Source organism: Limanda limanda, chromosome 4, assembly GCF_963576545.1.
Source record: "Limanda limanda chromosome 4, fLimLim1.1, whole genome shotgun sequence".
Taxonomy (NCBI): domain Eukaryota; kingdom Metazoa; phylum Chordata; class Actinopteri; order Pleuronectiformes; family Pleuronectidae; genus Limanda; species Limanda limanda.
In genome coordinates this window covers 15568690-15596149 of record NC_083639.1, presented here as the reverse complement: position 1 = coordinate 15596149, position 27460 = coordinate 15568690, and the positions used below count along the sequence as shown (strand labels likewise).

The 27460-nt window shown below is 40.3% G+C and overlaps 4 protein-coding genes across 4 annotated transcripts; 2 read left to right on the top strand and 2 right to left on the bottom strand.

The window, feature by feature from the left end:
* The first annotated feature begins 1045 nt into the window (after positions 1-1045).
* Positions 1046-3417, top strand: LOC133000244 (THO complex subunit 7 homolog). Its single transcript, XM_061070128.1, has 8 exons — positions 1046-1089; positions 1339-1459; positions 1588-1709; positions 2111-2197; positions 2678-2735; positions 2850-2916; positions 3024-3093; positions 3248-3417. Exons 1-8 carry the CDS (start codon positions 1071-1073, stop codon positions 3307-3309), a joined length of 606 nt encoding a protein of 201 aa, XP_060926111.1. The 5' UTR covers positions 1046-1070; the 3' UTR covers positions 3310-3417.
* Positions 3418-3754: 337 nt separating this feature from the next.
* On the bottom strand, positions 3755-9464 carry LOC133000243 (interferon-induced GTP-binding protein Mx-like). Its single transcript, XM_061070127.1, has 12 exons — positions 9144-9464; positions 7288-7425; positions 7027-7181; positions 6315-6453; positions 6030-6228; positions 5853-5931; positions 5635-5757; positions 5382-5523; positions 5149-5307; positions 4979-5055; positions 4653-4892; positions 3755-4527 (listed from the first exon to the last, which is right to left on the bottom strand). Exons 1-12 carry the CDS (start codon positions 9328-9330, stop codon positions 4303-4305), a joined length of 1863 nt encoding a protein of 620 aa, XP_060926110.1. The 5' UTR covers positions 9331-9464; the 3' UTR covers positions 3755-4302.
* An 863-nt stretch (positions 9465-10327) lies between these two features.
* On the top strand, positions 10328-11061 carry LOC133000245 (THO complex subunit 7 homolog). The gene is made up of 4 exons (XM_061070129.1): positions 10328-10413; positions 10524-10584; positions 10690-10759; positions 10912-11061. The coding sequence occupies exons 1-4, from the start codon at positions 10328-10330 to the stop codon at positions 10971-10973; spliced, it is 279 nt and encodes a 92-aa protein (XP_060926112.1). The 3' UTR covers positions 10974-11061.
* Positions 11062-11471: 410 nt separating this feature from the next.
* LOC133000242 (interferon-induced GTP-binding protein Mx-like) lies at positions 11472-19711 on the bottom strand. The gene is made up of 12 exons (XM_061070126.1): positions 19429-19711; positions 15459-15596; positions 15169-15323; positions 14234-14372; positions 13949-14147; positions 13772-13850; positions 13554-13676; positions 13301-13442; positions 13067-13225; positions 12892-12968; positions 12563-12805; positions 11472-12437 (listed from the first exon to the last, which is right to left on the bottom strand). Exons 1-12 carry the CDS (start codon positions 19613-19615, stop codon positions 12213-12215), a joined length of 1866 nt encoding a protein of 621 aa, XP_060926109.1. The 5' UTR covers positions 19616-19711; the 3' UTR covers positions 11472-12212.
* Positions 19712-27460: the final 7749 nt, after the last annotated feature.

The following is a 27460-nucleotide window of genomic DNA, read 5'->3' as shown; positions in this document are numbered from 1 at the left end:
TATACAACGCCAGGGCTATAAACAAAGTTTCACACTGATAATGATCAAGTTGACAGATAATATGTATAAGTAAAATAAAGACATCTTATTTATCATACAGATAATGTAAATATATAATAAATAATATAGGTGATATAAGGAGATGATCTATAATATATGTACGGTAAACAGATATTGTTATTATTATATATATAAACTATAGATGTGAGTTTTCAAGAAAAGAATAATTCTGGTTATTTATTTCAGTTTTTCTTCAGGGAGGCTTTCAACAGACCTGAGGTCCTTCTCTGTGTTTTGTTTTATTTTATTTTGAGATCAACGCAGACTGATAGATATCAGCCTGTAAAGTGTATGTCAATTGTTAGCATAAACAACTTGTTACATTTAAGTTGAATCATTTTTTTTAAATTATGATTTATTACCCATGCAAGTTAAATAGTTTATTATGTTTTCATGGCTTTCTTAATTGTTGAAGTTTCGCAGAAAAAATGTTTTTGCAGTATTTTCATTATTCACTTAAGTGAAATGAAAGCTACTGACATGGTTTTGGCTAAAATCCATCAAAGAAAACCTTAAACAATTTGCAAGAAGAACATATCACAGGCACAATTTGATGGCTTCAGCTTTAAATATACTGCTTGGCGATGGCACCACAGTGAGTGCAAATTATAATAGGTAATAATGATTATGAATTGAAAAGACATATATATTGCTTCATTGTACTATAAACGAAATGATCCATGTGTATCCATTATGGTTCTTTATTCTGTCATTCATTCAGTTTTGTTAGAATAAAGTAGGTATTTATAGGTAGAACTGAATACTACCCAAGATAAACTATAAATAATTTCCTTTGAAAAGTTTCGAATAAGTAATCTGATTGAAAGGACTATTTTATTACTGTGAATTGCAGACATTTTGATCCATACTCCATATCAGCTGGTGGCGGTAATGACCCGACTTGGATGCCAACCGCCAATAAACACCGAAGAAAAAAAAGACCAATCACCGCCTCAGTGTGCTTTGTTCACTTCCGGCTATTCAATAAAGTTTATCCAGCGGCTGTAGACATGGGCGCAGTTACAGATGGTAAGTTATTGTTTTATTTGTGGATTTCCGCTTTGCTAAAAGCCACAAGTAGAAACGTGTACATTTTCAAAGTAAGATCACAAATAACCAAACTCACCTTATACAAATACGTGTTAGCATGCTTCCAAAACAGCTAATAGAACAGTAGCCACGTTAGCTAGCTAACAGTTAGCCGGTGGCTTTCTAACATAGCTGCTGTTTATGAAAGGTTGCCTAACCCCCCCCCCCTCTCTCTCGGCCCCATCCCAGATGAAGTTATTCGGAAACGTCTTCTCATCGACGGGGACGGAGCTGGTGATGATCGTCGGATCAATGTGCTGCTAAAGAGTTTCACCAAATGGTGCAACTCGCCTGGGACCCCGGAGGAAGGGTAAATGAGCTCCCTGGAAGACGACAGGACCTCAGCCTTTGTCGCATAGTATTTTAATATTCATGTTTAAAACTGTGGTGAACAGCTGCTTTGCTCCGAGTCTCACAGCATCGTATTGTTCTGTGTAGCTTCACGCAGAGGATGCAGAGCACACTGGCCCAGTGCGAGTTCTCCATGGGGAAGACGTTGATGGTTTATGACATGAATCTTCGGGAAATGGAGAACTATGAGACAATCTACACTAACATTGGTAAGAACTGTCACTTATATGCATCCCATTCAATAATCCTCCCCTTGCATGCCCCGAGACCCCAGTTTGAGTCTGGCACTGATCCACAATATCCCATCTCTGGACACTTTTAAAAACTCTTCAAAATCCACCTGCCGTAATGCGCTAGTTTCACTATCCCCCAGCTAGTATTTCTACTGTTATTTTCTGTCCTTGATTTGTTTTATGTTTTACTAACTCTGCAGTGGCTTTGAGTAACTTGAGTGATTATTATCATTGTTATTGTATAATACAAATCCTCTTGATTTTAATACTATCTGTTTAGTAATTAGGAAAAACTGTGACCGCAAAATAACATCAATGTTTGTGTTTCAAATGCATCGCACAATGACCTCATAACCAGCTCTTTGTTCTCCCTGCAGAACAAAACATCACATCGGCACATGAGAAGATAGCAGAATGCAAAAAGGAAATACAGAGGGCAAAGAGGATACGAAAAAATCGCCAAGGTAAGAATATTTTCAGGACTCTAGACTTTTAGAAAATGTGTGCATTTGCAATTGACTAACTGCTTGCGCTCCTTATATACAGTGTTGTGTAGCCATAGTAAGACCCAACCACATGGAGGTGAAATCACTACTATTAAACTTTGACATAAAAAAAAAAGAAGGTAGTAAAAATTTGTATACATCTTTTTTGTAAGTTAAACACACATAGCTTTACCCTCGGATGTAGACATAAATATCATTCATTGATTGACTAGCAAACATGATCCAATGAGTTATTGGCAGTGATGATGAAAAATAAGTTGGTGGTATTTCAAAGTGCAAAGGGAGAGATTGTTTTGAGGCTATTTAACAAAGGTTAAAATTGCCTCAAAACTAAAATTAGCACAGAAGGCATCAGTCATTTAGACGACTTGGTGGCAACGAGGGTTGGTAAAATTTAGCAAAAATGTTTCATGTCCTTTATTTCTTCTTTCTCTTTAGAGTATGATGCTTTGGCCAAAGTTATCCAGCAGCACCCAGACCGACACGAGACATTAAAGTAAGTCGGCCTATGACTTGATTCATTCAAATATTGTTTCATATGTGTCAAACATCCACTTAGTATGTGGTGATAATAATAATGCATACCTCCCTTTGCTTTGAACACCTACAGACAGTTGGAGGCACTTGACAAAGAACTCCAGCAACTTTCTCACATCAAGGAGAATGTGGATGATAAGGTAAAAACAAATACAATTATGCTCTCTTCTTTTCCCCCTCCCAGTGCCTTTTAATCAACAGTAATATTTTTACCTCAATTGTTTTAAACCTCTTTTTTCTCACTCAGTTGGAGTTAAGGAAGAAGCAGTTCCACGTGCTACTGAGTACCATACAGGAACTACAGCAGACTCTTGAGAGTGAGTAAACAAGGGCATGCGTTGGTACCATGTTTGTGTTGTCTTTATGTTCTCTATTCTCAGTAGCTGTTGTGCTGTACATCAAACCCGGACCTCTGTTAAGGTTTGAAGAAATTTTAAAGATCACTATGCTAATGTTCTTTATCTTTCCTAGATGATGAAAAATCAGACAATGACGACAACAGCCAGGAGAGCCCAGCAGAGAATGGTGAATGAACGTTTCAAGCTCCTGAGTAGAATGAATGCAGCGGATCGCTTTTAAATGATTTTGTATTTGTCCCTGAATCTTTTTTTATGTATTGTTCAATAAAGTTGGCTTGTCTACGTTTTTGTTATTCAGTTTAGTTATTTATTGATATGCCGCATATTTATATGTCGGCACATAGAACTGAAATTGTCTATCTCCCTTTGTTTAGAATGATTTACCAAGGTTTCCAGGCAAACAAGGATTTCATTTACGCAAGACATCCAGCACATTAGACTGATATCTATAACAAATACAAGTGATTTGAAAAACGGCTATTAAAAGGTAATTGGTAAAATCCAGTATTGGTTAATAGTAACTGAGTAGGATGTTATTATTGAATCAACTTTCTACTTATGTCATCTCCAGATGGGAATTTTGTTTTTACAAGTTCCTATGTGAAGCCACCAGGAGGAGTCAAAGTACATGTTTTTTATTTGAGTATAGTCGTGAGTACGTTTAATGTCCTAAGTTAACCATATCCATCAAGGAGACAGAAAGTGTGTTTCACTGGATTGTAGTTACGTTGAAAGAGATACATTTCTAATGTGACACTGAACAATTCAGTTATGCATGAATTGATCAGTGTTTTCTTTAAAGCAGCTCTAAGAAGCATTTTGATGCTAGAAACAATGTATTAAAAGACTGGAATGTGTCGCTCGTAGTGATAAACAGAGTTAGTACTTGCATCCACACCTCCCCTCAGGTTTGGGTAATAAGTCACAGCTAAAGAGACCAATGTTTCAAAAATATATACATATATTAAGCAGCATTCAAATCCTGTTTAAAAAAAAAAGGCATATTTTTCAGTGAGTTTCATGACCTTTCCTTGTTTAACAATATAGTGCACATTATAGGACGTTAAAACCCAACCTGTCCATTCTACACTTCTTCAACGACTAATTTGCAGTATTCCTCAAATGAATGTTGCAAAGTAGAGTAATGCAGGCTTTAACTTGCAGGCTTTAAAACTTCACCAGGTACTCTCGGGCCTTCATGAGGCGTTTGTGGCGACTCTGCAAAGCAGCTCTCTTTGAACCAATGTCACTGTCCTCCTTCAGCAAGAGCTCCCAATTCTCCTTATCCTGAAGCATCTGCAGCATTTCCCTCTGCAGCTGGACAGCGGACTGCTGCAACATCTGGTAGCGAATAACCAGCGGTATCTGGTCAGCGAGACGCTGGCTGGCAATCTGAAATATAATAGACATATATGAGAAAAGTTTGACGGACAAAAACTGTTGGGAAAAAACAGACCTCTATGTAAACGTGACTCATCGTATTTGTTCATGAACATTAACCCTCAATGACAACTTACTTTGTAATATGATCTAAGGTGTAAGAGCAACTCCTGAAGTGTTGCATGATTATCCATGTAGCCCTTAGTACTCCTTTTATAACGTTTTACTTCCACCTCGCCCTCCTCTCTCTGGCTGTCACTCAAACTGTTGCTGTAGGTTCTGTCCTGGGAGTAAACCAACGTCTCCATCTTGAACTGGGTTCTCAGCAAGGTTTCTGCAATGGACTCTTTTTCTTGCTTTATAGTTTCAATCTTTGCCTGGAAAATGAGATTTTTTACATGCAGCATGTTACTGACGATGAAGATCAAATTATAAGAATGTCAATATCGAAGTTATAAAAGACCTTGGCTGTTTTTATGAGGTTAGGAAATCCAGTGAAGCTACTGCTGGCCAGCTGCAAGAACACCTTCCTAACAGCATCTGGAGGAAATGGAAATGCAGCAGCCTGATTTCCACTGAGGCAAACAGAATTCAGAAAAACACAATGCATTTGTCTTATATTCAATCATTTACCTCCAATATCCTTGAGTTTCTTAACAGCTGGTGCTTCCAGCTGTTTCATCTGATCACTGACCATGACCTCAAACGTCTTGTAGTTGATGAAGCCCGGCAGTTCTCTTCCACGATACCTCTCTTCATAGTCCTCCACCTTTTGCTCGATCTTAATGTTAACTATGACACATTAACAGATATTTATTATGAGTCCTGCTGGTGCGCTATACACCAGACAGAAATAAAACACTCACAGTTTCGTCCCGTTTTGTCCAGGCAGATGCTCCACTTCCCAAACTCTCTTCTGAGCATAGAAAAGACATTGAGATTGTCTCCACATCTGAGTTCCTCTCCTGCAGCCAGACTGATGGCATCCTGAGTGAACGCTGTCACTTTCTAGAATCCACGTAAGACAGCAGAATCAGCTGTTAACAGGTTGTTCAGAAATAGTAGCTGTGAGTATTTGTGTTGCCTGGTAAATATTATGAAGCATGAGGAAGCTCGCACATCAATCAGGAATGCGATTCTCTCAGCTGGGTCAGATGGGGGTCCACTGCCGTATCTCTCCAGCTCTACCTGCGTTTTTGCCAGTTTCTCCTCGACCTGTTTTTCCAGTCGAGGCAGAGATCTCTGAAAATAACACAGCAGGGGTCAAATGATTGTTACCAAATTCGACAAATCCTAATTTATACTATAATTGTAACAAAACAATAATAAAGATTCACCTCAATGTGTTGCACCAGCTGAACTGTGAGTTTCTCAGCCAGTTTAGGAACTGTGGCCAGTTCTTCATTGTACAGGTTGCTGCAGTAGGAATTAACAGAGACTGAGTACATAGTACAGAACCTGTCAACACTGTACCATATACATATTTTGTAGCATTACCCCAAAAACGAACTTACTGGAAATATGCATGTTCTGTAAAGAAGGTTTTCTCTCTTTCTAATGCTTCCATCAGAGACACTTTGTCTGTGATCTCCTGCTGACCCCTGCACCTGACAATCATGTAGCCCTTCTTCAGGGGGATGACCTCATTATGAACAATGTCAATCACAGACTCCTCTGATCCTTTGTCAACCAGATCAGGCTTGGTCAAAATACCTGAAAGAGACAGAATGAAATAACTGAGAGCTGAGTAAGTTCACCTACAATTGGGTCGACGTTTTCTAAAACTCCAATGTATTTACCCAAAGTTCTCTCTCCATCGGGATCCACCTCCTGGGCCATCTTCAAGGCCTCTGTGGTTGCGATGTCCACGTTACATGGGACAACCACCAGGCTGATGGTTTCTTGTTTTGTGATGAACTTGTTGATAAGTCTCTTTATCTGAAAGTATTGATTCATGTTGTTTTTCAACGAACAACGTTGTTGTGCTTGAGAATGTTACATATCACATAATGAATGAACATTACAGAACTACATCCAAACTAATATGTTTTTGTTTTAAAACAAATCAAGTCTGCTAGTAACAAGCCTGGCGTCCACACGGTTCTCTATGAGAAGTAATTCCTGAGATTTACACATCTTTCGCCGAAAACTAAAAACACACCTCTTCCGACTGTACCTTGAATAAAAAAAAACTAACCACTTTTGAAACTAACACTTTGGTAGCACTAAAATGGCACTTACTTATAGCACTTTGTAGTTTTGCTTTATTTCGAAGAACTTTTACTGTCTTGATTCTTGTTGTTCTTGGTTTGTACCCTCAGGGTTGAATTCACTTATTGTAAGTCGCTTTGGATAAAAGCGTCAGCTAAATGAAATGTAATGTAATGTAATGTAGTATGGGGCCAAAGGTTTTGCCTGGTTCAGCTGGATAATTCAGAGACAACACTCAGGACTCAACAAGAGTTTGTCCCTGTGAGACGTGTTGACAGAGTTTTTGATGACCCAGAATACCTGGTGTTCAATGTCCTCTGGTTGTCCCAATACAGCCACCCTGGTGATTCCAGGCAGGTCAATGAGCGTCAGGTCTGGAACATCAGGAGAGGCGATCGTCAGGCTGATCAGTTCATCACTGATGCGCACACCGACCCCAGCTATTTTATCCTGAGCTGGAGAGAAGGAATGTGATATATGATAATAACTGAAGGGCTGGACAATGTGATGAAAGTTGACACCTTAGAAAATGCAATAGCTCCTTCAATTATTTGCTGTTACCTTCTCGAATCATTTTATCCACATCTGCAGGGTCATGTATCTCTTCCTTGTAGTCCCTGTAGCTTATCTCTCCGTACCACACGTCTCCTGATCTCTTTCTCTTCATCTTCAGCTCAAGAGGACATCTTGTCACTATGCCTGAGTTATTAATGAGTAAATAACGAGAGAGGGGTAATGGATATATTGAAGTCCACTGGACTTGGTGAAAGTAGGATGCCATCACAGATGACATAGACAGAAATTACTTTTCATTCAGCACGATAATCTGGTGAATATTTAAATTACCGTAGTAAATATAATAAAATAAAAGTTTCCCTTAAAGGGATAGTTCACCAAAAAATTAGCCCTGACATTCAAATTCGACCCGAAAAAGCATCATTTACACCATCTTTTTAGCCTCTGATATCCTCCCGCTAGTAACTGCTGCAGTAACTACAGCTCATTCTCGAGAACTGCAAGAATGATAACAGCACACATTTAAGTTCAAAACATGGTGTCAATGTGTGTGGAGGCATTTTATGTTTTTTTCCAGTTTTTTTCTGTTTGGAGAAGAGGTCATCCTTTACGTCAATTGTATTGGAATTGGCTGCAACGCTGTTCACCCCTGAAACTCTGTAAGTGTTTCGTGGACACTTCACCCACCTCTCCATTGGCATAGCGGTGAGTGGATAATGCAATATCATTGACATGCAGACACAGAGAGCCTCTGCCCAGCCCTCGTTCTGGATGTACGCATGCACAAACAAGTAAATGGTCGTACAACAACTAAGACACTACAGGTACACTTGAAGTGCAATCTGTAATAATACATAGAGTAAACAGTATTTATGTTAAATTATCTTAGTTATGCAGGTTTATTCTACAGTGTTTACAGAGATTTATAAAGAATATGTATGTTATGAATATGTATTTATGGCCTCAACTTGACCTCCATTGTTACTGTTATCTGCTCTTTCTTAATCACATCCCATTACAAACTGACAAAACAGCTAAAATCTCTTGGTCTGTCTGAACTTTCGCACACTGCTCTCTCTTTTCACCTTACACTAATCTTGCTTAAAATGTTAAAAAGCATTTTCATTGATATGCCTTTTGGAGATCAGTTCATATCTTTACTGTTCGCAGTAACACAAATTTTGACCATGGGTTCCCAAACTTCTGTATGACATTGTAATTTTCTCTTACTGTTAGTCTTTTCCTCAATGTGTGGGTTGAGGTTGATATTGTGTGTATTATCCTATTCATTGATTTATATATTATGAATTTATCAAAAATACACGTATACAAACAAATCTGACAACAAACAAAGTATGAACTGCAATGCATTATTCCCGGGTCCCGGATAGAACTGCTAATCAGCCTTTTACAGTCCCATATCTCTCCAAAATAAAATCTACATTAACCGGTCCAACATCAACTTCAGCCTGATCATCAGGTGAGTCCATCCTTTGATTGTGCGCAGCCTCTTTCCTCATGACGCACTTTGCGGAAGTCGACGTGTTTACATATTCAATGACCCCGATTTCGTCGACGCCTCGCCCCAGGCTTATATGTCTAGGTGTACAATTGTACATGTACAATAATTACGCGCCCTTTCATGTAATATTGGTTTATGTCCATTGTAAATCCACCAATAAACATACATAACCATTAACAACCATTTAATAAAAACTCTGCAGGTCCACATTTCTCAGATAATGAGTGAATTTAAATTTTTAAGTGAACTATCCTTCTAAGTTACCAAATCAAAAGCTTCGATGTGTTGCGCGCAGAGTTAAGTTATCACTTCAAACAAATGCATTATTTTGTGACAAATGAGCGAACAATTGCGTAGTTCTCCATGGAATATACGGCACCTTTTCCTCTGGGCAGGGACACCCCTGACAGCGCCTCCAGCACGGAGCTCTTCCCCGAGCTCTGGTCTCCTATGGCGGCGATGGCCGGCAGCGCCAGGTCCTTCTCTACACCCAGAGAGCGGAGCGAGTCGATGAGGTCGATGCAGGGACGCACCTTCTCCTCATACTGCTCGTTCAGACTGTTCATGGTCGGGACTAAAGAAGGAATCAGAGACAGCAGCTGGTCGTGCGATGCTGAGAAAGAGAGAGGCTCTGGTGCTTCCGTCACATACAGAGTCTTATGTATTGGCAGAGAGGCGGAATCCCAGATTTCTAAAGTTAGGTTTCGTTTCCTTCACTTTCATAAACCTGCAGCGAATGCAGTATGTGCGTTCACATAGAAGGAAAAAATCACTCATGATATATTTACTCTGCGTAAATCTGGTCTGTTTAATATGGAAGCCAATTTCCGCCACTGTGTTGAAGAAAACAAAAATCCTTTATCTCATATTTATGACTTAGTATCTCATAATTATGAGATACTGACTGTGGGCGGGGCGCAGCAGAGCAGGGAAGCCGCTCATTAAAGGTCCGGTCGTCCTGTATGTGTCGGCGTCTGTTTCCTCCTCACCTCTGACCTGCGCTCACTTTACACTTTAACAATAAACACCAGCACTGATCACAAGTGATTAGGACACGTACAGGATTGACGTTTACTTTGTGTTTGTTTGAGTTCATGAGACACCTGTTTAAACACCGTGTGCACGCATTCCCCCGCTTCACACAACACGAGACGTAACCTGACGCGCACAGACAGGACAGAGTCATGGCCCGTCATAATCGAATCATAACTAAATACATGTGAATATCAGTTTGTGTGAAAGGGGACAGAGACGAACACACACACACACACACACACACACACACACACACACACACACACACACACACACACACACACACACACACACACACACACACACACACACACACACACACACACACACACACACACACACACAGAAGTGATGTATTTTATTAGGATAGGCTTTGACCTTTTGAAATAGGATGATTAAAAAAATACACAGTTTCAATACGTAGAATTGCAACACAACTTAAATTTTTTTTTTTTAACACAGAAGGCATCAGTCATTTCAGAGGACTAGCTGGTTACGAGGCTAGGTAAAATTTAGCAAAAATGTTTCATGTCCTTTATTTCTTCTTTCTCTTTAGAGTATGATGCTTTGGCCAAAGTTATCCAGCAGCACCCAGACCGACACGAGACATTAAAGTAAGTAGGCCTTTGTCTTGTTTCATTCAAATATTGTTTCATTTCAAACATCCACTTAGTATGTGGTGATAATAATAATGCATACCTCCCTTTGCTTTGAACACCTAAAGACAGTTGGAGGCACTTAAAGAACTCCAGCAACTGTCTCACATCAAGGAGAATGTGGATAAGGTAAAATCAAATACAATTATGCTCTCTTCTTTTCCCCCTCCCAGTGCCTTCAATCAACCGTAATATTTTACCTCAATTGTTTTAAGCCCCTTTTGTCTCACTCAGTTGGAGTTAAGGAAGAAGCAGTTCCACGTGCTACTGAGTACCATACAGGAACTACAGCAGACTCTTGAGAGTGAGTAAACAAGGGCATGCGTTGGTACCATGTTTGTGTTGTCTTTATGTTCTCTATTCTCAGTAGCTGTTGTGCTGTACAACAAACCCGGACCTCTGTTAAGGTTTGGAAATTTTAAAGGTCACTATGCTAATCTTCTTTATCTTTCCTAGATGATGAAAAATCAGACAATGACGACAACAGCCAGGAGAGCCCAGCAGAGAATGGTGAATGAACGTTTCAAGCTCCTGAGTAGAATGAATGCAGCGGATCGCTTTTAAATGATTTTGTATTTGTCCCTGAATCTTTTTGTATGTATTGTTCAATAAAGTTGGCTTGTCTACGTTTTTGTTATTCAGTTTAGTTATTTATTGATATGCTGCATATTTATATGTCGGCACATAGAACTGAAATTGTCTATCTCTCTTTGTTTAGAATGATTTACCAAGGTTTCAAGGCCAACAAGGATTTCATGTACGCAAGACATCCAGCACATTAGACTGATATCAATAACAAATACAAGTGATTGAAAAACGCCTATTAAAAGGTAATTGGTCAAATTCATCATTGGTTAATAGTTACTGAGTAGGATGTTATTATTGAATCAACTTTCTACTAATGTCATCTCATCCAGATGGGATTTTGTTTTTACAAGTTCCTGTGTGAAACCACCAGGAGTAGTCAAAGTACAGTATAGTCCTGAGTAAATTCAAGTCCAAAGTTAACACATCCATCAAGAAGACAGTGACAGGCATTTATTTTACAGTAATGCAAACTTCAAGTGTGTTTTAATGGATTGTAGTAGGTTAAAACAGATACATTTCTACTCTGACAACAATTCAGTTAAGCATGAATTGATCAGTGTTTCTTTAAAGCAGCTCTAAGAAGCATTTTGATGGTAGTAAAAGTATTAAAAGACTGGAATGTGTCGCTCGTAGTTATCACTTGCATCCGCACCTCCCCTGAGGATTTGGTAATTTAGTAATAAGTCTCAGCTAAAGAGACCGATGTTTCTCTTAGAAAAAAATGAATACGCAACTTACATTGAAAACTGAAACATAATTCTGAAAAAATCTTATATTTCTACTTTTGGATGTCTAAATAAGCTGCATACACAATAACATAAAATATTTTTTGACAATACATAACTTTCAAGACAACAGATTGTCTGAGTACTATTACCTGTAAAAGCAAGTTGTGAAATCTTAAACAAACGCAGTAACAAATATGAATATTGTTGCTTTTGGATATGTTCCAAGAATATACGTATATTAAGCAACATTCAAATCCTGTTTAATAAGGGAAAGGCATAGTTTTCAGTGAATTTCATGACCTTTCCTTGTCTAACAATATAGTGCACATAACAGGTCATTAAACACAACCTGTCCATTCTACACTTCTTCGACGACTTATTTGCAGTATTTCTCAAATGAATGTTGAAAAGCAGAGTAATGCAGGCTTTAACTTGCAGGCTTTAAAATTTCACCAGGTACTCTCGGGCCCTCATGAGGCGTTTGTGGCGACTCTGCAAAGCAGCTCTCTTGGAACCAATGTCACTGTCCTCCTTCAGCAAGAGCTCCCAATTGTCCTTGTCCTGTAGCATCTGCAGCATCTCCCTCTGAAGCTGGACAGCGGACTGCTGCAACATCTGGTAGCGAATAACCAGCGGTATCTGATCAGCGAGACGCTGGCTGGCAATCTGAAATTTAATAGACATATTATATGAGAAACGTTTGACGGACAAAACAGTCCTTGGGGAAAAAACAGACCTCTAGCGGACTCATCGTATTTGTTCATGAACATTAACCCACAATGAAAACTTACTCTGTAATATGATCTAAGGTGAAAGAGCAACTCCTGAAGTGTTGCATGATTATCCATGTAATGCCTAGGAGCAATCTTTTTAGAACGTTTTTCTTCCTCCTCGCTCTCCTCTCTCTTTCTGTCACTCAAACTGCTGCTGTAGGTTCTGTCCTGGGAGTAAACCAACGTCTCCATCTTGAACTGGGTTCTCAGCATGGACTCTGCAATGGACTCTTTTTCTTGCTTTATGTTTTCAATCCTTGCCTGGAAAATTAGATTTTTGACATGCAGTATGTTACTGACGATGAATATCAAATTATAAGAATGTCAATATCGAAGTTATAAAAGACCTTGGCTGATTTTGTGAGGTTAGGAAATCCAGTGAAGCTACTGCTGGCCAGCTGCAAGAACACCTTCCTAACAGCATCTGGAGGAAATGGAAATGCAGCAGCCTGATTTCCACTGAGGCAAACAGAATGCAGAAAAACACAATGCTTTTGTCTTACAGTATATTCAATAATTTACCTCCAATTTCCTTGAGTTTCTTAACAGCTGGTTGTTCCAGCTGTTTCATCTGCTCACTGACCATGCCCTCAAACGTCTTGTAGTTGATGAAGCCCGGCAGTTCTCTTCCACGGTACCTCTCTTCATAGTCCTCCACCTTTTTCTCGATCTTATTGTTAACTATGACACATTAACAGATATTTATTTCTGAGTCCTGCTGATGGGCTTTACACCAGACAGAAATAAAACACTCACAGTTGTGTCCCGTTTTGTCCAGGTGGATGCTCCACTTCCCGAACTCTTTTCTGAGCATAGAAAAGACATTGAGATTGTCTCCACATCTGAGTTCCTCTCCTGCAGCCAGACTGATGGCATCCTGAGTGAACGCTGTCACTTTCTAGAATCCACGTAAGACAGCAGAATCAGCTGTTAACAGGTTGTTCAGAAATAGTAGCTGTGAGTATTTGTGTTGCCTGGTAAATATTATGAAGCATGAGGAAGCTCGCACATCAATCAGGAATGCGATTCTCTCAGCTGGGTCAGATGGGGGTCCACTGCCGTATCTCTCCAGCTCTACCTGCGTTTGTGCCAGTTTCTCCTCGACCTGTTCTTCCAGTCGAGGGAGAGATTTCTGAAAATAACACAGCAGGGGTCAAATGATTGTTACCAAATTTGACAAATAATAATTTATACTGTAATTGTAACAAAACAATAATAAAGATTCACCTCAATGTGATGCACCAGCTCAATTGTGAGTTTCTCAGCCAGTTTAGGAACTGTGGCCAGTTCTTCATTGTACAGGTTGCTGCAGTAGGAATTAACAGGGACTGAGTACATAGTACAGAACCTGTCAACACTTTACCATATTCATATTTTGTAGCATTACCCCAAAAACGAACTTACTGGAAATATGCATGTTCTGTAAAGAAGGTTTTCTCTCTTTCTAATGATTCAGTCAGAGACACTTTGTCTGTGATCTCCTGCTGACCCCTGCACTTGACGATCATGTAGCCCTTCTTCAGGGGGATGACCTCATTATGAACAATGTCAATCACAGACTCCTCTGATCCTTTGTCAACCAGATCAGGCTTGGTCAAAATACCTGAAAGAGACAGAATGAAATAACTGAGAGCTGAGTAACGTCACCTACATTTGGACCGACGTTTTGTAAAACTCCAATGTTTTTACCCAAAGTTCTCTCTCCATCGGGATCCACCTCCTGGGCCATCTTCAAGGCCTCTGTGGTTGCGATGTCCACGTTACATGGGACAACCACCAGGCTGATGGTTTCTTGTTTTGTGATGAACTTGTTGATAAGTCTCTTTATCTGAAAGTATTCATCAACGTTGTTGTGCTTGAGAATGTTACATATCACATAATGAATGAATATTACAGAACTACATCCACACTAATATGTTTTTATTTTGAAAACTAATCAAGTCTGCTAGGAACAAGCCTGGCGTTCACATGGTCCTCGAAGAAACTTCAGCTCCAAAAACATTTACTAAGTTGACAAAGTCTGTTGCTTTTATCCAGATTGAGATTTGATTGAGTCAATGGAGATTGACCATGTGTGAGAGCGAGGTAGAGATACAGGGGGTTATTAATTTAACTAATTATTAAAATATTGATCATTATGTGATGATCAGTGTTGTTATTTTGGCGACAAACAAATGAACTTTAAAACTGTAGCAAGTCAGAGACATCAGCTGAGAGAGAGAGAGAGAGAGAGAGAGAGAGAGAGAGAGAGAGAGAGAGAGAGAGAGAGAGACAGAGAGAGAGAGAGAGAGAGAGAGAGAGAGAGAGAGAGAGAGAGAGAGAGAGAGAGAGAGAGAGAGAGAGAGAGAGAGAGTTCAACCGCTCATAGCAATGAATCTGACACGGGTCAAAATAAATTTTCGATATAACGTGCAGCCCTAGTACAGAGATTGTTTTAGTTTCAAAATACCATTTACATAGAATAGATGTATCCTTAAACTCTATGAGAAGTAATATCTGAGATATAGTATTGGGCCAAAGGCTTTAGCATGGTTCAGCTGGATAATTCAGAGACAACACTCAGGACTCAACAACAGTTTGTCCCTGTGAGACGTGTTGACAGAGTTTTTGTGGACCCTGAATACCTGGTGTTCAATGTTCTCTGGTTGTCCCAATACAGCCACCCTGGTGATTCCAGGCAGGTCAATGAGCGTCAGGTCTGGAACATCAGGAGAGGCGATTTCCAGGCTGATCAGTTCATCACTGATGCCCACACCGACCCCAGCCATTTTATCCTGAGCTGGAGAGAAGGAATGTGATATATAATAATAATTGAAGGGCTGGACAATATGATGAAAGATGAAACCTTAGAAAATGAAGTAGGTCCTTCAATTCTTTGCTGTTATTAGTAACATAAAAAAATGTGGTACTGTACCTTCTCGAATCATTTTATCCACATTTGCAGGGTCATCTATCTCTTCCTCGTAGTCCCTGTAGCTTATCTTTCCGTACCACACGTCTCCTGATCTCTTTCTCTTCATCTTCAGCTCAAGAGGACATCTTGTCACTATGCCTGAGTTATTAGAGAGTGAATAATGAGAGAGGGGTAATGGATACATTTAAGTTCACTGGACTTGGTGAAAGGAGGATGCCATCTTAGATGACATAGACACAAATTACTTTTCACTTAGCACGATAATAAATAAAGTGCTCAATTTTTGAAAAATAAATAAAGTTTGACACTACCCATTTCTTCTTAATATATAACTATATTACACATATAAACAAACTCAACAAACATAAACAACTCCGATTATTGTGGACCTATGTTAGAGGATTGTGGGCGACTTGTTTCACATCAGCCTGCTCATCAGGTGAGTCCATCCTTTGATGGTGCTTAGCCTCTTTTCTCATGACCCACTTTGCGGAAGTCGACGTATTTGCGTAATCAATGACCTCGATTACGTCGACGCCTCGCCCCAAGCTTATATGTCTAGGTGTACAATTGTACAAGTAAAATAACGACGTGCCCTTGCATGTAATATTGGTTTATGTCCATTGTAAATCCCCCAATAAACATGCCTAACCACTAACAACCAGGGGCGTTTCTAGGTTTCTGAAAGATCCGGGGCTTAGCCCAGGGCCAAAACGTAACTGCGCATGCAATTTTTGAAAATAATAACAAATAACAAAATAAACAATGTATGCAGTTTATTAATACCAATGGTAAAAATATAGATTTTCACAAACTTCCCTTTGTCTTTTTTCACAAACTTCCCTTTGCTTATGAATGAGTGCCTCATTCATAAGCACCAACATTACACATTTCGATAATAAATGAGTCACATAGTCATATATGTATTCTTCACATATTTGTATTAGTTTCACAATAGTAAACAATGTCTGAAAAAGTATACAATGCAGAAATGCAGAAAGATAAGATGTTTAAAAGGCAAGAGCCTTTTAAACATCTTATCTTTCTGTAGTCATGCGTTTGTCTTTGTTCATTTCTTTTCTTCTACAGCAGGGGTCTCAAACTCGCGGCCCGCGGGCCAATTGCGGCCCGCGGGACGATATTTTGTGGCCCCCACCTTAATATGAAAGTTTAATGTTAGTGCGGCCCGCACAAACATTGTAGCAGCTCCGCTGTTAGCTGCTGTGTGGGACAATGTTATGATATTCTGGTTTCCTACTGTGTGCCTGACCAGTGAACGCAGCATGCAAGTGAGTGACATGGGGGGCGGAGTCGTGTGTGTGTGTGTACTTGTGAGAGTGAGTGAGAGAGAGAGCCGGGAGAGAAAAGAGTGGCTTTGGATGCGCGGTGCAGGAGGGTGAAATTCATAGTTTTCCGCCCTCTTTCGCGCAGGTCATGATGTATCCAGTGCTTCATTTGTAAATCACAAGGTGCCGGAACGCTAAGTACATATCACAGCGCAGGTACGACGAGCACAGGTCCCGGAACGCACATAAAACGCCGCTTAAAACAGCACACACATGCCACTTACAATGCAGTGGGACTTATTTAGGCTATACTGCAGTGACGGTATCAGTCTTTATGTCAGTGATTAATAAAGTGGCGTCCTGAGCAAAGGCGACTTCTGTGTCCAGCGGAACGGAACACACACACATACACACACACACAATTTGTTAAATTGAAGGCAAATTCAAGGGACACCACGGCTCCTTTACGCACACGCTGTGAGGTTTTGGAGCTTCTTTACGCAGACAGATTATTCTAAACCGCAGCAGTTTATAACACGTCATTGAGCTAATATCTACATTTTACAGTCTGGGCTGTTTACATTATTATTAACACCTGATATGTGTGGATGAATTTTAATGATTTCAATTCCCTCATCCTCTGGTGGTGACATTTACGCACCGAGCCACGGACTGTACATGACGATGTGCTAGTTATTTTGGTTCATCTTAGAAGTCTGCATTTGTTATTATTTTATGAAATTGTGATGCTATTGTTAAGAAAGCTTTATATATAATTTATTAGATTATCTTGTTATTGCGTGGCCACAAATTAGTATTTCATCCACCAATGTCAACAGGGGCTCCGTAATCTTCTAGTGATTACATTATATTGTTATATTTTATTTTAATCATTTCTTAAAAAACTTTTTTTAATATTCATATTTTTTTCGATACGAGAGGTACCGGATCTGCTCAAATAAGTCCCAGAACGCAGGCAAGCCAACACGCCGGCACAAAGTAAGCACAAACATGTATAGAAAAATGTGAGGCTACAGGAGGAATTTGATCATAGATTTGCAGACTTCAAGACGCACAGAGCGACTTTTACAAAAATTTTGCGGATCCCTTCTCCTTTGATGTGCAAGATGCCCCTCCTGTGCTTCAAATGGAGCACATTGGCCTGCAGTGCAACTCTGACCTCAAAGCCAAGTTCAGGGAGGTGAGTGGAAAGGAAGACAAGCTTGGGCAATTTTTGTGAGAATTGAACCCCAGCTTCCTTGAGCTTTCCCGAATGTTCAAGCGGACCATGTGCCTTTTTTGGAGCACATATTTGTGTGAAAAGCTCTTCTCCACTTTGAACTTCAATAAGTCCAGGTACAGGTCCAGGCTTACTGATGATCATCTTCAAGCCATACTGAGGGTCTCAACTGCTTCCTCCCTCAAGCCAAATGTGGCTCAGCTATGTGAGAGGAAGCGCTGCCAGGTCTCTGGCAGCAAGAAGTAGGCAAGAGAAGCCATGTTTACAAGAACCGTTCGTGTTCTTCAATATTCTATTCATGTTCAGAAGAACCCATTGAAGTTAAATAACAGTTAGTAATGACATTAGAGAAGTTTGGATTTTTTTAGCAAAGTTTTTTTTTTTTGTTGAATACCTGATGCGGCCCAGCCTCACCCAGATACTGCCTCCAGCGGCCCCGATGTAATTTGAGTTTGAGACCCCTGTTCTACAGTATATCTGTCTTTACTTTACACTTTCCATATTGTGTATACTTGTACATTTGTCTGTGTATTATTAACTGTTACTCTACATGTATTGTCTTTCTTTGTTCATTTCTTGTTTGTAGTGAACTTTTTATTTTCACTCGTTTCACTGTTTCTTGCTCCTTTCTTTGGACCTTTGTCCTTTGAACACAAGTGGGTATCTCCTGGTTTGACTTGGGCAAACCGGTCAATGACTTCTGGTCCATCACACTACTAGTCATTAACGTTAGCTAGCTAGAGCATTCTAGCTGCAGACAAAGTACATGATATACATTTGCATTCAATTATAACATTATATACATTTACCATAAGTAAGGTTTTCAAAACGTTTACAGACATTTTAATTACTGACATATAATAAAGACATTGTGAAATCTAGGGCTTGTGCTCACTACTCACCTGTTGTAAACAGTGAGAGACTGGCTGCTGAAGTGTACTGACGCACTTGTTGCTCTGTTCTCGTGCGGTAAATGAGGGGCGTTCAAGGACCGTCGGAAAGTCGATTTTTTTTTTTTTTTTTTTTTTTACCAAAAAATTAGATTCGGGGCTAATCAAATTAGATCCGGGGGTTTAGCCCCGAATAAAACAGCCTAGTGACGCCACTGCTAACAACCATTGAATAAACATGTTTTATTTGCAACCCGAACATTTCCTTATCTACACTGAAACCAATAAACTACACTAAACTGAATTAATACATGTTTACTTGTCCTGTAGCGCCCTGCCGATCAGAGAAGGAAACTGAACATCCAACAACTCTGCAGGTCCACGTCTCTCAGATGATGAGTGAATTAAAAATTTTAAGTGAACTATCCCTCTTACTTACCACATCAAAAGCTTCGATGTGGTGTGTGAAGAGTTAAATTATCACTTCAAACAAATGCATTATTTTGTGACAAATGAGCGAACAATTGCGTAGTTCTCCATGGAATATACGGCACCTTTCCCTCTGGGCAGGGACACCCCTGACAGCGCCTCCAGCACCGAGCTCTTCCCCGAGCTCTGGTCTCCTATGACGGCGATGGCCGGCAGCGCCAGGTCCTTCTCTACACCCAGAGAGCGGAGCGAGTCGATGAGGTCGATGCAGGGACGCACCTTCTCCTCATACTGCTCGTTCAGACTGTTCATGGTCGGGACTCCTCTTCTGTGGCGGAGACAGAACTAAAGAAGGAATCAGAGACAGCAGCTGGTCGTGCGATGCTGAGAAAGAGAGAGGCTCTGCTGCTTCCGTCACAGTCTTTTATGTATTTGCAGGTGGGCGGAATCCCAGATTTCTAAAGTTAGGTTTCGTTTCCTTAACTTTCATAAACCTGCAGCGAATGCAGTAGGTGCGTTCACATAGAAGGAAATTAACACTCATGATGTATTTACTCTGCGTAAGTCTGGTCTGTTTAATATGGAAGCCCATTTCCGCCACCGTGATGAAGAAAATAAAAATCCTTTATCTCATATTTATGACTTAGTATCTCGTAATTATGAGATAGTGACTGTGGGCGGGGCTCATTAAAGGTCCGGTCTTGTATGTGTCGGCGTATGTTTCCTCCTCACCTCTGTGCTCACTTTACACTTTTAACAATAAACACAGTAGTCTCACTAGAAGTCCAACAATATCAGTTCCATGAAGAACTTATGGTAAAAAAGCTTTACATCCTTCAGCAAATATAGCAGAAGAAGTTCATTCTTGTTTTGTGGAGGGAACTTTGACACAGAATTACTCAAAAACTACACAATGCCAGTACTTTGAGGAAAAAACATTTTAAGCAAATTCGAAGTTTAGACAGAATATTATTTTTATCCTTTTGAACGTTTTTTCATGTCAGCACATAATGACACGTTCCAAACCTGATCTGGTTGGGTCTGACTGTATATATTATCAACCAATTATGTTTAAAATTTAAGTCAACGTCATTCAACTCATTACCACAAGGTTTACACTTGTGCACTACTTGTCTATTAGTAAAAAATATTTTGGATTATCAAAGGAACTAAACTGTTACTTTAAAGATTATGTCATAATGTATAAGGAGAGAAAATGAAACTTTATTTAGGTCTCATTTCCTTGACTTTCATTTCTCTTCCTTTGTGTTGGAGCTACTTTCACTTTTCATGAAACAGATGCCCAAAGCTTGAGGCCAAGCCTGCATCATGCCCGTCTACATGATATCATGTAAAATAACGACCAACTGCACTGTCATTGTTGTTTTAAAGAAATGAACAAATAATCCAATGACTATTGGCAAACACAAAAATACTACCAGCAAGACAACATTAATAAAGCGTTAACTAATGAATGTATTCATGCTGCAACCAGCTTTACGAATGGATCATGCACATGTAGGTGGATCCTACTTTTTAAAATAGAGTGATAGGTGAAAGGGCAGGAAGTGACAAAGACACATGTTATATAACAATGTCAAGAATAGCATGTAGTGCTCACTGACTTAAATAATTGTAGAGTCAACTTTTTGTCATTCATCCACATACACAGTATACAGCTGAACAAAATGACGTTGGGCGGCTGTGGCTGAGGGGTAGAGTGGTCGTCCTCCAACCTGAAGGTCGGCGGTTCAATCCCCAGTCTGAACCATCTGCATGCTGAAGTGTCCTTGGGCAAGATGCTGAACCCTGAATTGCCCCCCATAGAATAACAAAGTGCTGCAAGTAGATGCACTGTATGAATGTGTGTGTGAATGGGTGAATGAGAAACTGTACTGTAAAGCGCTTTGAGTGGTCATCATCAGACTAGGAAAGCGCTATATAAATACAAATCCATTTACCATTTACGTTAAAGAAGCAGTGCAGTTTTAAACACAACATATAAAAAAAAAAACACACGATATATAAACATAACAAAAATGTAAACAGAGGACAGAGCTGTGGTTAATAATAGTATATTACTGAAATACCTTATTGACAAGGTCTGTCGAGGTTGGGGTAGTGGTGTGTGTGCATGTGTTGGGGGGGCACTATGTGGTGGAAGGCAGGTTGGTGTTTAAGAGAGTCCTTCATGATGTAAGGATGTGCAACGTGTTTTGAAAAATGATGGTGGGGAAAGAGACTGTAAAGGATCTTCTCAGCAGTCCTCACTATGCATTGTAGGGTCTTGCTTTTTGCCTATTTGCAATTCCCGAACCACACAGTGATGCAGCTGGCCAGGATGCTCTCCACGGTGCCTCTGCAGAAGGTGGTGAGGATTGGTGGTGGTTCATTACTATTACTATATTACTATTAATGTCATGAAAATGACCTGACTCGACAGAAACCATCTTTCAGAAAAATCAGTTTAACATGTACTTGGACTTCTAGTTTGATCCATGCCCCATCCACTAACATAGAGGAGGTGGGGTTTATTATCTATACCACAACCAGGCACAGGGGACAAGCGAGACACTTTGGCTTCACTTCGGGGAACTGTGATGTTGTCCATAATGAGCGTTGCCTGGCTTGGGCATTCGGGGCTAGCCCTGAACATTTTATGGATACTAAAGTACAAGTATTAACAAGTTGTGAGATTAAAAATAGATATTTGAGATTTACAGTATTTGTGACAATGTGTATAGTGTGTACTGTTAGGAATTTCAAACTTTTAACTAAAGGTTGTGGCTGAAAGAACTCTTAAGCAATAAAGCTAGGAATAGTTTTAATAAGATATAAGGCCTTCATACAAAGGATTTAATAATAACCTTTTCCTTCCTAGGGGTTAATCTACAAATTAAGAATGAACGTTAACTTGATCTCATTTCTAACTTCTGTATTAAAGCATAATTTCATTAGATTCATTAAACTCACACAGAGTTCCAGAAGCTGTCTGATAAAGTCGTGGAGGTCAGACAGAGTGACTTTGTTGATTTAATTCTGTTTCATTGTTTGGGTTAAGTTGTTGCAAATGTTTACACAGTCAGGAATGTTTTGATTAAGCTGAAACATAATAATCTTTTCTCCAATTGTAAACACCTTTGGCCCATATTGCATCTGTGGTTGAAGGACGTTCTTGAAGTAAAACAGTTGCCGAGCAACTATAGCGTCATTGGGAGTGTCTCCCTGTTCACTTCCGTATTCCAAAAGCCAGGAGGATGGCCTACGCCTGCGCACTTCCGAGGAGGGAGGAACGAAGATCTACTGTATAAAATGGACAGATGCCGGATGTCCAGGGCGCTCTGATACACCTAATGTACTGGAAGCCCATTGTTTTTTGCCGTAACCTGTTCATTGCTTTCCTAAATAAATACTTTGATTTGAGCAAAACTGAGTTCGGCTCGTCTTCTCTTAAAGGATAAAAGAACACGTTTTTCAACAGTACACAGAATCTCCTATTGTACCCTCTCATTTATTAGTATATACAACACATTGATCTATGACTGTGTATTAACCTCATTGTGTTGATGCAGCCTTGCTCTTAAAGGAGCATACGCTACAGAATGATTGTGGTAGTGATGCACTGCAGCCCATAGATGGCATCATTATGACAGTAAATGTGGTTCCCTCTGTGCTGAGTTCAGAAATAACATAATTGTTATTACGACTACCCCCAATAAAAATGATCACATTTATATGTACTGCTTATAAACTACAACAACTTGATTGAATTTAAGGTGACTGTTGGGCACTGGTGGAGGAGGTATGCTCTCTACTGATTTTTATTCTAGTTTCAGTTCTGGTTTGAAATATATCAACAACATTTCAGAGCCGAAAAACTTAGTAACTCTGATATGCTCATGTTTTATCCAGTACAGGCCATCAAATACCTGGAAAATCAGGTTTCAGTTCAATTCCATTTCAAATTCAAATATAAGTATCAAAAGTAAAATCACAAGAAAAAAAAAGGGTATGATAAACATTTAATTTACAAATCTATATACAGGATATATATATATATATATATATATATATATATATATATATATATATATATATATATATAAAACAGAAGGTAAAACTATTTTAAATCCAAAGTTAAACCAGTGCTATGTTGTAGCACTGAAGGGGCCCGATTACACGCAACTCGGGACCTGTTGCGGTTGGTGGAGAGAGCGATCGGCAACCAGACACACGGTTTCGCGCACTGCTGTTGTGTTGTTACACGGATGTAGTTTGAGTAAGACTGAACCATGAACATTGAAGTTACAGCAATTTCGTGTGTCACGGCGAGTTGATGAACTTTAACACCAAGCCACTAATATGGCGTTTGACAAATACTCACAGTAATCTTATGCCTTCATTTTGACACAGCTTGACATGGCTGCGGTCAGTGGATGAGGAGGAATACATCCAAGTGTAAGACATCCAAAAACCAAGACATTTCCTGTTGCCACCAGGGGGCGCTGGAATCTGAAGTCATGATTTCTGTGTAGATGTCATCAGGCCAGGACTCTTGTCTTACATGTCTAGTTTGGAGTCAATTGAACCATGTATGTCTGAGATACAGAACCTCGTGTTCTGATGGCGTGTAATCAAACTTTGACGCCACGCCACAATCACACCGTGTGATGAAAAATTCCAGGTAGTTTTTATCTCCATCTTGATGAGATGATAATCAATAAAATACAATAGGGCCTCCCACCGGAGGTGCTCGGGCCCTAATGAAGCAAAAAAAAAAATCTGGAGAGGAGCACAGGTGACAGTGTGCAGTGAGGGGAGGAGGGCTCCAAGTCCCCTGTTGAAGTGTCCCATGGACGAATACAGTCATTTAGTCCAGTTGGGAACATTCTTTCTCAACCGCTTCCTCTTTTTCCCCTACACGGAAACACAAACAAACATTATTTACAATTGATCATCTGATAAAACTTGTTGCATCATTTAGCGTAATGATGTGAACATGTACAAGTTGTATGTGAGCAAACATACGTAGTTTTTACTGGTTGACCACTCAGGGTGCATCTGACTATGGAGCTTCCTCTCCACCTCAGCTTTGTTGTAGTATTTGGCCTGCTGGTCTTTTGACAGGGCCTTCCACTGTTGACACACAACACACATGTAACTACATAACAACATATTAACAGCAACACACAGATCCCACAGGGAATTTGCGACTCACAATGCTGGAAAACCGGTGTTAAAAATTCAAAAGAACACAACTTGTCAAAATGTGAAGAGTTGAAACTGGAGGAACATTTTAAAATATTGTCACAGACGCTGCTTGATGAATGATGGCAGAAAACATTTAAAACTTACTTTCTGTCCAAGGATGGTGTTCAGAGAGGCAGAGTCATTGTAGTGTAGCTTGGTCACAATGACGGGCCTCTGCTCCCTCCTGAAGATCATGAAAGCGTTGGCTGGCTTCTTGATATATGGCTGACTGTAGTCATGCTCATAACTTCTCCTTATATGGGAAAACAGAACAAGAGCATTTGTTTCGGTCTTCCAGTTGAAAGAACTTGAAAAATGATGAACCCTGTCAGACGGACTAAAGGCTGGCGCATGGTTCTGCGTTTTCAGAGACACGCAGGGACACCCATGCGCAAAAGCCCCTTCCGTGCATTCGTACCTCTTCTTGCGTGCGTCGCCCAATTTTTGTAACTATACGACAAAGCCTGCAAGGCTGTGTTTGGGCTGCTAACTACATCCTTTCCGGAGTCTCACATTTCAGTTTCATGCCCCATAATACTGGCAGAAACCCAGGAAGATTTTGAAGCACGAATATGGACCAAATAGAAGAGCGTTTGGCAGAAGAGATCCTAAAACCCTAACCACTTGTATAACCCATCATTGACGGAATACAAGGCACGCAGATGGCCTGCAATTCCTGGAAGGAGATCTCGGCTAACGTCGGCTTGCAGGTCGACGAGTGTACGATGCTGTGGAGGAAGATCAGGGACAAATTTGTCCGCCAGAAAAAGGCTATGAGGAGCAGCAGTGGCGATGCAGGGGGCAAGAAAGTCCCTGCCATTTCATTATTCCTATCTTGGTCGGAACCACATATTATACATGGGGCGACTTCGTCCAACTACGACAAATAAATAAATAAACAGTCGACAATAACTGCCACACACAAAGAAGGCGTCTCTAAGGTCGTCCTTGACAGAAAAGGTTAATCCACCTAGTGTTCTGGCGGTGAATTGCTTTGCAACGCGCGCAACCCTTGGAGAACCATGAATTAAAACGAGTCCATCGACAAAAATGCGTGAAAAGCTGCAGTCGCAGAACAATGCGCCGGCCTTTACTGTGAAATGCGAGTGTACGGAGGAGGATCAGTAGCAGTATCAGGAGCAGTAGTGAGAGCTGTATTGGCTGGAGTCCCATTAACAGCCTCTGTATTCCTACATAAACACAATCAGACAGATCCATTAGATGACCAAACAAGTGTGTTTAAACATACAAACAGAAGCTCACAGTTGTGTGTTAATTTGAATTCATGGGTGCGATACATACGGAAATCCAACAGGAACGAGTCTCTCCGACTTGACTCGAGGCCAACCCACTGATGGAGCTGCCCAGTCCCTAGGAACTCTACATCTCCGAGGCCGAAGGGTCCGGGTAGAGACAGAAGGTGGAGGTGCAGGTGGAGGGTTGAGTGGGACAGAAGGTGGAGGTGGAGGGTTGAGTGGGGCAGAAACCATCACTGGCTTTTCCGGAGAAGGTGGGGGGTTTGGTATCTCTGGAAACGTTTCCCCCAACTTCGCAAGGGCCACACCCATCTCCTCAAGTGAAGTGGGAGGGTTGGGAGAGTTTTGAAACACGTCCCTCATCACCCTGAAGGCCGTGTCCATAACTTCCTTCCACGCCCTATTTGACATCATACTTCGGAGGTCTGCCTCAATGTCCATCTTCAGTTGCTGCGCTCCTGTGATAAAATGACCCATATTCCTTTCCTGTGTTATCTCATTCATGGCCAGCTGTTTCTATGCTATGTTATCCTATAGTTTATTCTTCCTTTTTTATTTAGGAGAAGGCTCCTTTGATGACGCAAAAGGCTCCTCTTATATGACATCAAAGGAGCCTTCCTCCTTGCTCCTTCCTGAATCAAAGGAGCCTTCCTCCTTCCTCCATCAAAGGAGCCTCTCTCTCTCTCTCTCTCTCTCTCTCTCTCTCTCTCTCTCTCTCTCTCTCTCTCTCTCTCTCTCTCTCTCTCTCTCTCTCTCTCTCTCTCTCTCTCTCTCTCTCTCTCTCTCTCTCTCTCTCTCACACTGAAACATTCTCTGGACCAGGCAGGAAGCACCATATCTATGGGAAGCACGCTGCACACATTCAACATTTTTAGGGAGGAACTTTCAAATTTACTTTAATATTTAGAGTCATCTTTTTTCATTATAAGTTATTTGTATACACATTACATAGGCTTTTAACCTAATAAATAGACAGTTTTCACTGATTGGTCCATTACTCCCAAAGGATGATGGGATTGTTTTGTAAAATGTCCCTTTTCTTAAATATTCTCCTCTTATCGGCCACCCAAACTTAAAATTATAAGAAAAGTACCATACCAAAACCTACACTTACTTTTGAAAGAAGCTTATCCAAAACCAAAAGAATTTTTTTTTTCCCTTTAATAGGACAGTGCGGATAGATATGTGAGCGTGGAGAGATTGATGGTGTACGTTGGCCAGTGCATTGCCTTTGTCAGGATCTGGCACTTTAGTGCATGTTTAGTTTAATTGTAAAAGTGTTTTCTGTCCTAGTAAATCTCTGTTGTGTGTGTCCTAGTTGTTTTCATGTTTGCACACCCTGTTTCTGTTTCCTGTTTTATTTTGTAGTCTGTTCCTTGTGTGTTGTTTCTGTCTTCACTTCCTGTCGGTGATTGTCTTCTTCTGCCCTCATGTGTTACACCTGTGTTCAATTGCCCCTGCCTCCCCTGTGTATTTAAACCTCTGTCTTCCCTTTGTCCTCGGTCGGATTGTCTGTTTTTCCTGCGGTGTTTGTTGGTCCTGTTTTTCCTCCTGTTTTTCCTGCGGTGTTGTCTGTCCTGTTTTTCCTGCGGTGTTTGTTCGTCATCCCTCCCGCCTTCCATGGTGCTTTCATGATCTCCTGATCTCCTGT

Excerpts from the sequence above, each read along its gene's own strand:
- LOC133000244 (XM_061070128.1), top strand. Across the intron at positions 2,736-2,849 it reads GACCGACACGAGACATTAAA|ACAGTTGGAGGCACTTGACA; the intron begins GTAAGTCGGCCT and ends GAACACCTACAG. Across the intron at positions 2,917-3,023 it reads AGGAGAATGTGGATGATAAG|TTGGAGTTAAGGAAGAAGCA; the intron begins GTAAAAACAAAT and ends TTTCTCACTCAG.
- LOC133000245 (XM_061070129.1), top strand. The coding sequence starts at position 10,328 with ATGTCCTTTATTTCTTCTTTCTCTTTAGAGTATGATGCTTTGGCCAAA. Across the intron at positions 10,414-10,523 it reads GACCGACACGAGACATTAAA|ACAGTTGGAGGCACTTAAAG; the intron begins GTAAGTAGGCCT and ends GAACACCTAAAG. Across the intron at positions 10,760-10,911 it reads ACTACAGCAGACTCTTGAGA|ATGATGAAAAATCAGACAAT; the intron begins GTGAGTAAACAA and ends TATCTTTCCTAG.
- LOC133000242 (XM_061070126.1), bottom strand. The coding sequence starts at position 19,615 with ATGAACAGTCTGAACGAGCAGTATGAGGAGAAGGTGCGTCCCTGCATC. Across the intron at positions 15,324-15,458 it reads GGATAAAATGATTCGAGAAG|CTCAGGATAAAATGGCTGGG; the intron begins GTACAGTACCAC and ends CCTTCTCTCCAG. Across the intron at positions 13,226-13,300 it reads GGACAAAACGGGACACAACT|TTAACAATAAGATCGAGAAA; the intron begins GTGAGTGTTTTA and ends AATGTGTCATAG.
- LOC133000243 (XM_061070127.1), bottom strand. The coding sequence starts at position 9,330 with ATGAACAGTCTGAACGAGCAGTATGAGGAGAAGGTGCGTCCCTGCATC. Across the intron at positions 7,426-9,143 it reads GTCCCTGCCCAGAGGAAAAG|GCATAGTGACAAGATGTCCT; the intron begins GTGCCGTATATT and ends TTAATAACTCAG. Across the intron at positions 6,454-7,026 it reads CAGAGGACATTGAACACCAG|ATAAAGAGACTTATCAACAA; the intron begins GTATTCTGGGTC and ends CAATACTTTCAG.